General features: G+C 43.6%; 1 protein-coding gene across 3 annotated transcripts in view; it reads left to right on the top strand.

Moving 5' to 3' along the window:
• Positions 1-9,600, top strand: part of Hlf (HLF transcription factor, PAR bZIP family member) — a 52,696-nt gene extending 43,096 nt beyond the window's left edge. For 2 of the 3 annotated variants that reach the window (XM_021212468.2, XM_021212469.2), the window contains exons 3-4: positions 264-484; positions 5,147-9,600. In XM_021212468.2, the coding sequence (XP_021068127.1) occupies positions 264-484; positions 5,147-5,362 (437 nt within the window). In that variant the 3' untranslated portion in view covers positions 5,363-9,600. Of the gene's footprint in view, positions 1-263; positions 485-5,143 lie in introns of all 3 variants that reach the window. The other variant, XM_029546049.1, reaches the window with a different exon arrangement.
• Positions 9,601-10,071: the final 471 nt, after the last annotated feature.

The raw sequence follows: 10,071 nt of genomic DNA, 5'->3' as shown, positions 1-10,071 counted from the left end.
TGTGTGTGTGTGTGTTTTAAACTTTCTTCATCCTATTTGTGAATAAGTACATATGTGTATTTGTTTTGCCTGATAATACACTAGTCAATCATGTTCTGCCTGCTGTGTTCTTGGAAAAACAATGAAGATGAATAAGGACCAAAGGCAGGAAGGTCAGAAATAAGTGGAGTAAAGACTCCGAACACTCCTAGAGAATCGCTAAGTGGCTCTGACCTAGGTGGCCTTAGAATTGACCATAAGTTAATACTCCCGTGTTTTTCCAGGCCAGCTGTTGCCAGCAAACCGCAACACACCGAGTCCCATTGACCCTGACACCATCCAGGTACCAGTCGGGTATGAACCAGACCCGGCAGACCTTGCCCTCTCCAGCATCCCGGGGCAGGAAATGTTCGACCCTCGCAAACGGAAGTTCTCCGAGGAAGAGCTGAAGCCACAGCCCATGATTAAGAAAGCTCGCAAAGTCTTCATCCCCGATGATTTGAAGGTAAATTGGAACTGGTAATCAGGCTATGGGCAAGTGGAGAGCGGGACCATGGGAAACTAAACAGGCGGTTTTGGAAGTCTGTACGCACTCGGAACAAAAGACCTGAGAGTTCCCAGTATATTTGTTGGCACGTGACTTCTTGACACAGTACTTCCTCTCTAGGAGTTTTCTGAAATGTGTTTTCATGTCTTGATACTACCCATTCTTAAGGAGAAGCAGGAGACTATTCGGGCGATGTTGAATTCCCTAAGGAAGCACACTGGCTCCTCTCTGCAAGGGATCCCGTGAGAGCCCATGCATCAGGCTCAGCTCTTTTAATGTTGCAAGGGGGATGGGGAGATGTCTTGAGAAGGGCGCTTGGACTAGACCTCAGTTTTTTGAGGCTTACGTCCAGTGTTCATTGTTGTTAGTGAGATCTACCATTTCCCTTAGTGCCTTAAGGACCTAACATGTCTGAATTTCCCCTTGCATATTACTGACTCTCTGGGTGACCAAGATGTGATGGATCCATTGCTATTATCTGACATTAACTAAACAGGCAGTTCTGGGTGGTTTTTTTCCTATACTGTGTTGAAGGGGATATGTCATTTTTCGGGAAACAGATTCACCTGTTTTGTTTATTCTGATTCATTTGCCTTAGGATGCAGAATCTTCCTGAAATTCTGCCAGCACAGAAGTACTTATGATTAGCCATTTTATAGGACGTTTTCTGTTTATGCTTCTTTGCAATCTTGAGAACGATAGACAAGTGCATGTAGTCAAGGTATTCGGATCAACCATAGTTAGCCCTTTCTTAACACCTGATTCCTATTGCCCAGCCCTCAGTAGGATTCGTGTGTAGAGACGCTCCATAGGGAAATGAGAGTTTGGGACATCGTATAAACTAACATAGGACAGTCTTTCCGCCTTTTTAATCCAGAAAGAATACAAGAGGCAGATGTACCCAGAGGATCTAAAGCATGCCTGTTACCCTCACCTCTGAGAACTCCTTAATTGCTACAAAATGGGTGAGAGTCACGACTGAACTCCAGAATTGTCACTTCACCGTTGAGGATATGGAGAAGCAGAAAGGGGAACGGAGGTGAACTTTACTTTTAGAGGAAGACAGGTTCTAGAAAGGCCGCTATAGCGTGGTAACCCAGACAAGGGGCCCTTGCATAACAAATCAAAAGCTGACATTCTAAGAACCAAAGCCTGCAGGAAATGTACCAGAAAACCAAACTTCTCGGGGCTTCGATGGTTAGACTCTAAGGGGCCATGGGATCAGGTTTAAGCTGAATAAGTACCTTCTTGCCGTTGGATGTCTTCCAGGGTCTTGAGTTCTTAGCAGTCTAATTCTGTGTATTTCAGAGTTTTATCTCTTCACCCAAACCATGAAGCCTGTGCATCCTGGGCCCCTTCTTGACTGGGATGTGGTTTGACAGGACCCTACCAAGGAGTAGATTAAACTTGTAGCCAGACCTTCAGAGAGCCTCCAAGTTTGCGCGTTTGAAGAGTGAGCGCACTTAATGGCCCGTGTACTCTTGGCAGCAAAGAGGCCATGATGAACCATCTGGGCTGGAATCATATGTATCGCTGCTGCCATGGCTAAGCCTACCCTTTCCCCATGGTGGTAACTGGCAGGAATCTTCTCCTGCAATGTGCCTGCCCTCAGAGGTGGTTTCCAATTGCAGGTGAAATCTTAAAGCACAAGTCGGGAGCTGTCGAGATGCAGGAAGAAAGAGCTGCAAGGGTCTCTCCCTTCAGCAGAGAGGACCGAGCCCGGGGCGGGTGGGAGACAGGGTGTGTGTGGCTCTCAGCACTGAATGACAAGTTAACCAGAAATAGAGTCGGGTGGAACCTACCAAGAATGCCGTTCCCCACAGGTCCTGAGCTTTTTCTCTGAAGCTGGCCTTCTGGGTTAGCATATAGACTGAGGGAGACCTAAATAAGGACATACAGGGATTCCTTGCTGATAATGCACATCACATTTATTTCTTACCACTCTTAAGGGTCATTCATTCACTTGGCAAACATCTTTCAGGGGCTCAGGGGATGCTAGTGTTTGCCAACATCAGCACCACCCTTGATCTCGTAGAAATTCTAGTCTGTAGAGCAAAGGGGAGTGTCCTCTGTTAGAGGTAGGTGATGAGTGGGTCCCTGAGTGAAGGTCACTGGGAAGCCAGAGGGAATTAGCTCTGGGCAGGTTCAGGATGGATCCAGTGTCAAGCTCATCATTCCCTTTGCCTCCCTATCTCCAATCAAAAAGACGAAAGGAGGCAAGCTGGTGCTTCTAGACCAGGATATCCTTTCTTCCATCATTCTCATTTTCTCCATCCTTTCCTACAGCTCTGTTCTTTGCTTCCCTCCTATTTAAGAGTCTTTTGCTAGCTCATCCGCACATTTGAGCAGGTGAGGCTGGAGGGAAGGCACTGTACAAGTGATAAGAAGCCTGAGCCAAAACTCCCAATGAGAACTGAGTGAGAAGAGTTAGTTGTTACATTACGGTCAGTTGGTGACTCCTTGGTCCTTAACGACATGGTCAGAATTGTCACAGAACACCAGAGCCATTGTACCACTTCCCAAGGCTGTGCTCATGTATAGCCTCACCTCCTGCCCTCATGTGCCTTGAGCGTTGGCTCTGACCCATTCGGACGCAGCCCTTCAGTAGAACGTTCTTGGAAACCATACTCCTGGGCATATTGACAAGTGTGGTAGGCTTCCTGATACTATAAAGGGGGACAGGATGGAGGAGGACACCCAGGTCCCACAAAGAGCCTCCATCAGAGCTGGATACTTCACTGCTGTGCAGATACCTCCATTATGTGATGTCACTAGGTTTCCCAGGACCTCCCAGTCATCCTCCCTTTCTGCCCTTCCCATGAGCTTTGAGAAGCACAAACAGCAAATTCTATTAACAACCACAGCAAGCTCACCCAGGCATTCCCCCAAGGGCTCCCTCCTCCCTAAGAAGAATTCGCAACCCAGCTATTACAAAGATACCCTTTTGATCCCGTTACACATTATGAAATGTATAGAAATCTTGAGGCACTTTATGAACAAAGGACAGTCTTGTGACCAGCAGGCAGGAAGTGTGTTCACACACTTTCCATCTCACACATGCTCCTCACACAAGGTGCATGTCTGCCGAGAAGAGTGGACAGGTAAAGAGGCAGACCGCTGATCCTGAACTTTTTTTTTTGCAACCTTTGAGCTTCACCCACATGAGTGACTTCCTCCAGTGCCAACTGTCCTTGGCATCTTGAGAGAGGGGAGGGATTAGCCTCGCCTACCTATTCTAGGCGATATGAACTAAAGTATCAGCTTTTCTAAGGCAGAGATATTTGCTGGAGCAAGTTGATGATACAAAAGGAGTTGGCAAAAATTCTGTTTGGCACCGTCCCCTCCATGGATCAAGAACATCCAAAAGATCCCCCACAGTCCACCTAGGGAACTTTCCTTTCTTTTGGTAGGGGGAGCAATGGTGGAGGAAGATATGGGAATTCCAGATAGGGTAATTGAAACCCAGCAAGTAGTTACGCAGGAAATTAGAATACATTATTTAAATTTAGTTAGCCATTGGTAGGAGTACATTGAGTAATGAAAGCCAATATATTTTTTAATTTCTGTTTTCAATTACTGAAGTGTACATAGCCCTTATGTGACATTCTGATAGCTCAGGATATAAACTAAAAGGGTGGGTGAGCCTCCTTGTGTGTGTTGCTTTACTTGTTTGGTCCCCTTTATGGTGGGACCTATATTAGCCACTATAAATCCATCTGGCCATCTCTGTATTAGTAAAGTATAATGTTAATCAAACTGTGATGAACATGCATGTTCTCCAGCAGATAGCTGTCGTTTCTACACATATCACAGGGCGTCACACACATCTTTGCAGTCCCCCACCCCATCTCAGGTCTTTATTTTTAAAATCTTCAGCATATATCTCATGTGACTATGATGATATAGTTATCAACTCTACTATAGATGATTAGTTTTTCTCATTTTGACTTTTGCAAATAATTTTATAACAAAGGATGTATCTGTGTCTATGAACATGGAGAATGCGAGATGAAATCATAGAGGTGGAGTTGCTACATCCACATATTCATTAAGATAGATTGTAGAGAGACTTGGCATGGTAGTGCTAAGGAGGTAATGGCAGGAGGATCAGGAGTTCAAGACCACCCTTGGCTACATAGTAAGTTTAAGACCAGCCTGGGCTATGTTAAGACTTTATCTTAGTTAATTTAAAATTTATATGTGTCTATTATTGGGAGATAGTACCATATTGCCTTACAGTGACACAGCCCCAACTTAGAGAAAGCTACATGTGTACTCATAGGATTGAAATAAGTTAAAAAAAAAAAGTTCAACAAAGAAAGTGAAGAAAATTGGAATGGAATTTAGGGAGTGTGGTGAGCCTTTGACATTCAGTTGAACTCTTCGCTCTCCTGTACTGGCACACAACTGTGTTGGGCAAAGCCTGTTGCGACAGGTTGGTCCTTTCTCTAGGACTGAATCCATGGCTGGCAGACCATACCCTCAGACGTGTAGAAGCTGTAAAGGAAGGAGACAGAAATGAAGAAACCCAGGCTGGTGTCTCAGCACACCCCTGGCTGCCACCCAGTGCTGCTGAAACCTAATATCTTGTTTCTTTTTCCTTCTGTAACTAATGAGCAGGATGACAAGTACTGGGCGAGGCGCAGAAAGAACAACATGGCGGCCAAGCGCTCCCGTGATGCCCGGCGGCTGAAGGAGAACCAGATCGCAATCCGGGCCTCATTCCTGGAGAAGGAGAACTCGGCCCTCCGCCAGGAGGTGGCTGATTTAAGGAAGGAGCTGGGCAAATGCAAGAACATACTTGCCAAGTACGAGGCCAGGCACGGGCCCCTGTAGGATGGCATTTTTGTGGGCTGGCTTTTGAATAGATGGACAGCTTGTTTCCTGTCTGGTAGCACCACACCCAAACCAACCTTTCTGACATCAGCACTTTACCAGAGGCATAAACGCAACTGACTCATAGTTTGGTGTGCATCTGTGCGTGTGTATGTTTGTGTGTGTGTGTGTGTATGTGTGCTTATGGTCCCATGTGTGGTCAGGGGCGTGCATGTGTGAGCGTGTGTCTGTGTGTCTTCCTTCACACTTGTCGTTTAAAGATAGTCCTCTTGTTGTCTTTTAGTTCCAAACAAGAAAGGTGCCATGTTTTTTATTCAACCCTGGAGACTCCCACGGGGTTTCCTCCCCTTCCTTCTTCCCTCCCACCCCTTTCTGCCTTGCTCCGTGTTCTAGTGATCTTACTTGGCCAGGGTCTGTGTGGCTTCAGGAAGCAGGGCCCTGGATCTGTCATCAAGACCATAAGCTCTTGTTTCTGTTTCAACCATGAATTACCATGCTAAAAAGGTGCGCAGCATACCCTAGCACTACGCTGCAGCTGAATCCCTTCATAGGTTGCCCCACTTCCCTTCCCTTTTTCTTCCCTACCCGTTCTCGTTTTCCTTTCAGTTTTGGTGATACTTGTCTTCAAATTTAAAGTGCTGTTTAGATTTAGTAGGTTCCCACATTTACTTACTGCTACCTGCTAAGTTTCCTTTTAATTCCACCAACCCCAGATAAGTAAGTACCATTATAGAACACAGAGTGTGTTTTGCACCGTCTGTACCTAAAGCAATAATCCTAGTGTACGCTAGAGCATGCTGCCTGAGTATTAACTAGTGGACGTAGGAAAATTTTCCCTACCTAGGAATTTCACTGTCTTTTAAAAAAAAAAAAAAAAAAAAACTCAAAAATAAAGTAATGCATTTGCGCATGCCCAGAATATTCTCAGGACAGGGAAGCAGAGGGCAATGGAAGGCCTAAGAATGAGGGGTTAATTTATCAGTATGTACGCCAAAAATATAATAATAATAATAATAATGCATCTTGGAGAAGCCTTTGCCACGGTGTGCTTCGTCTTGCGTCTCCCCTTCCCACACCCAGCCCATTCCCACTTTTCTAGCCCATTCACTTTCTCCATTTCCCTCTTGATATTCAATACGATTGACTTAAGATTCAGTTCACCCACTTTGTTTTGTAATATATATTTTTTGGGGACGATATTGTGCTGTTTTTAGAAATCAGTTAATTAAGTTGAAAAGTTGATGTTTTGTAAAGCCCTCCCTTGACCCCCCCCGCCCCCCCGTGGTGTCCTTTTGAATGCCTCACAAATGAATGATTCTGGAGCCCGTGTTTCTCATCCTCTGTTTGCTTTTGAACATATGTGCGCCTATCAAGTGGACTTCTGAAAAAACAAATGAATGTAAAAGACACTGGTGTATCTCGGAATGGGATGGTGTTGTCACAAACTGTGGTTTCTCCAATCAATTTAAATGTTTACTATAGACCAAAAGGAGAGATTATTAAATCGTTTAATGTTTATACAGAGTAATTATAGGAAGTTCTTTTTTTGTACAGTATTTTTCAGATATAAATACTGACAATGTATTTTGGAAGACATATATTATATATAGAAAAGAGAAAAAAAGGAAAACTATTCCGTGTTTTAAAATTATATAGCAAAGATATATATTCACCAATGCTGTTCCGAGGAGTGCTTGGGGCTTTTGAAGTCTTTAATATTTTAAACCTATTACTGACACATCAGCATGTTTTTTGCTTAAAATTAAAATTTTATGACAATACTGAGGCTTGCTGTGACGACTCCTGCTCCAACACTTTCTTGTTTCTTATTAGGTCTCAGAAGGAAGTCAGTTAACGTCACCCAAAAGCACAAAGCAGGTTTTAGTCAAATATTTATTGGATGATACAGTGTTTTTTAGGAAAAGCATCTGCCACATAAATGCTCACTTCAGGATTCTGAGTCGCTGGAATGGAGTGTGGTTGCCAGAGCCCCAGATAATTTTGCTCTCTCTCGGCCTGTGTATCTATCTCATGCGGTGTAAGGTTGACCTCGGTGCTATGTGTATGGCTTAGAGTTTGATGGCTGTTTTGACTTTAAAGATGGCTGTTATTTTGTTTCACTGAGTTGTATAATGTCAAGAGAGTCTGCTGTTTCTTCAAAGGCACATTTTTGTGCTCGATTAAAATCCCCTTTCATCCATGGATGTTTTCCGGTCTCCTGCCTCCACGGTATCTGAATTCTCTGAGGATCCAGTGATACCCTCCTTACTCCCTCAGCCACTCCTCTGTTTAGTGTCACAGTTCTGGAAAAAACGAGACCTGGAGGGTTTCTTCTCAGATTCCTGTTTTATTCCAAGCTGTAGATCATGGTGAGAGATGAGAGTGGGAGAATTAAAATACATTTTGCAAGCAAATTTACTGATTAAAAAAAAAAAATGCTTCACCCATGTTGTATAGAACTGAATAAGAGATAATTCAGTAATAGCCATGGGACAACAAAGGGTTGGGCTTTTTGAAGATAAAGAGGGTGATTGCAGAGCTGTTCAGTGACAGTGTTCACCAGGGCAAAGATGAATACTTAAGGAGAGAAGTGTTCAAGGGTTGCACTGTGACCCACCCAAACACATGGAACCATCCAGTAGTCGCTGAAGAAAAGCATACCTGGCCTTTCTTGGAATTGTTTTTACCAAATGAACATCACAAATGTTTTCTGCAGAAGCTATAAAAAGATCATAATAAAACTTATTCTTTTGTATACCAGGAAAGGTTTTTTTAGAAAACCTACCTCATTCAAAACAAAACAAAACAAAAAACTCAAGACTTTGGAATCTCCACAGGTGCCTTATCTGTATAATTATCAGTCCCCCACCCCCAGGCTGACTTCTCTTTGCCCCTGGACATTAACTAGATGAGGAAAAGCCATTCAATGTCCTGAGAAGCTAGGACCCAGGGTCGGATGACTGCAGCAGTCCATAGCCATTAGGAAGTCCCATTGTCAACTGTCACCATTGCAAGGTAGGCATCTTTCCATGGTTAATTATTTGATCATTCCAAATGCATCCGAAATGGTGCATGCCCTGCCATTCAGATGCAAAGCACTTCCTGGTCAGGTCATGTCTTTTCATTAGTCACGTGGATTCTCAAAGAAAGTTTGTTTTTTTTTAAAAAAAAAAAGGAATCAGGAATCTCTGCTGATGCTCCCCTGAGGGGCTGGGAGGGCTTTGGATGACAGTCTCCAACTCTAGAGGGACTGGTGCTTTGGGTCATTCACAAACCACATCAGGCATGGCTGGGCCAGGCTTTTGTCTCTAAATAGAACAGGCCTTGAAGGGACCATCCTTTGAAGAAGAAGGAGAAGAATGGCCCTATGTTTGAGAAGGGCATGATGGGACTCAGTCACCGGGTGAGGGGGAAGCCAGATAGAAGAACCCAGAGGTTCCTTCTAACCCATTAGCTTACTGTGGGAATTTACACATACCTTCGAAAGGGCTACAGCCTCGGGTCTGGATGACCTGCAGTGAGTTGTTAAGTGGCAATGTCTCTCCTGCCCAAGGATGAAACAACTGATGTTGTGTAAAATACAAGGAATACTTTGCTCTTTCTAAAAGTTCGTTCACTTTTGCCCTTAGCATTCCTTTAGAAAAACTCCAAACTTCCTCAGAGTTAAATAGTGAGATCCTCAGGCCTCTGCCTGTGGATCTCAGACAGCTCTCTCTGTGTGTGGCTTGTCCCCACCGGCCGGGCTTGGTTTCCTGCAGCTGACTAAGCTGAGGTGAGATGCCCTCCCTCCCTGGGGTACATACCTTCTTCTCTGGCTCTGATTGCATTTGGTTCCTACTGAGTACATCCCTCTGGGGAAGCCAAATTCAACTCCAGATGTTTGGTAAAAATCAGTGTCAATAATAAATGAACAAAATGTGTAGGTCTTGATGGACTGAATTTTTTTAGTAACTACAGTTAATGCATTTTTGCCAAAATCTGTGTTGGGGAATGTGTGTTTGTGTATGGATGTTTAAGTGGAGACATAAAATCTGTCATTTTTTTTTAGCACCTCACCAGACATAACAATTAGGTATTATCCTTTCGACAACACCACAAAGATTGCATCTGTTAAACAGGTTCAAGTTAACAAGAGGTTAGTGTAATTGTACACCATGATATTGCTGGTATTTATGCTGTCAAGTCCAAAACTTCATTTGTTCTTCTAAATGTTTAATAAACTGATTTTTTTTCCTTTTTTCATGTATTTTTCTTGTGACCAGCTGGCTACCAATTGATTTTGTTTCTGTCACCATAACTGAGAGACCATTTACAGAGGTTTGCATAGATTATAATTATGCTGTCTAATTAGTAATAAAGTATCATTTATTGATAATTTACATACAAAGTACTTCACTACACACATGGAATATTTTAGTCCTAAAATAATAGAAAAGCATACAATGAAGTTACGATTGTTATACAACAGGAAATGACAGGAATTGCCAACTAGGCAAGTTAAGAAGCCTACCTAGGGTGATGGAGAGCTGACTCAGAGGTTAAGAGCACTGGCTGCTTTTCCAGAGGACCCAGGTTTGATTCCCAACATCCACCATGGCAGTCCACAACTGCCTCCAATTCCAGGGGATCTGGTACCCTCTTCTGACCTTTGTAGGTGCAGACATTTATACAACCAAAACTTACCAGTACATATAAAATAAAAAAAGTAA

This window comes from Mus pahari, chromosome 14, assembly GCF_900095145.1.
Source record: "Mus pahari chromosome 14, PAHARI_EIJ_v1.1, whole genome shotgun sequence".
Classification (NCBI taxonomy): Eukaryota; Metazoa; Chordata; class Mammalia; order Rodentia; family Muridae; genus Mus; species Mus pahari.
The sequence above is the reverse complement of the archived record's forward strand: the minus strand, read 5'-3'. Positions and strand labels throughout refer to the sequence as shown.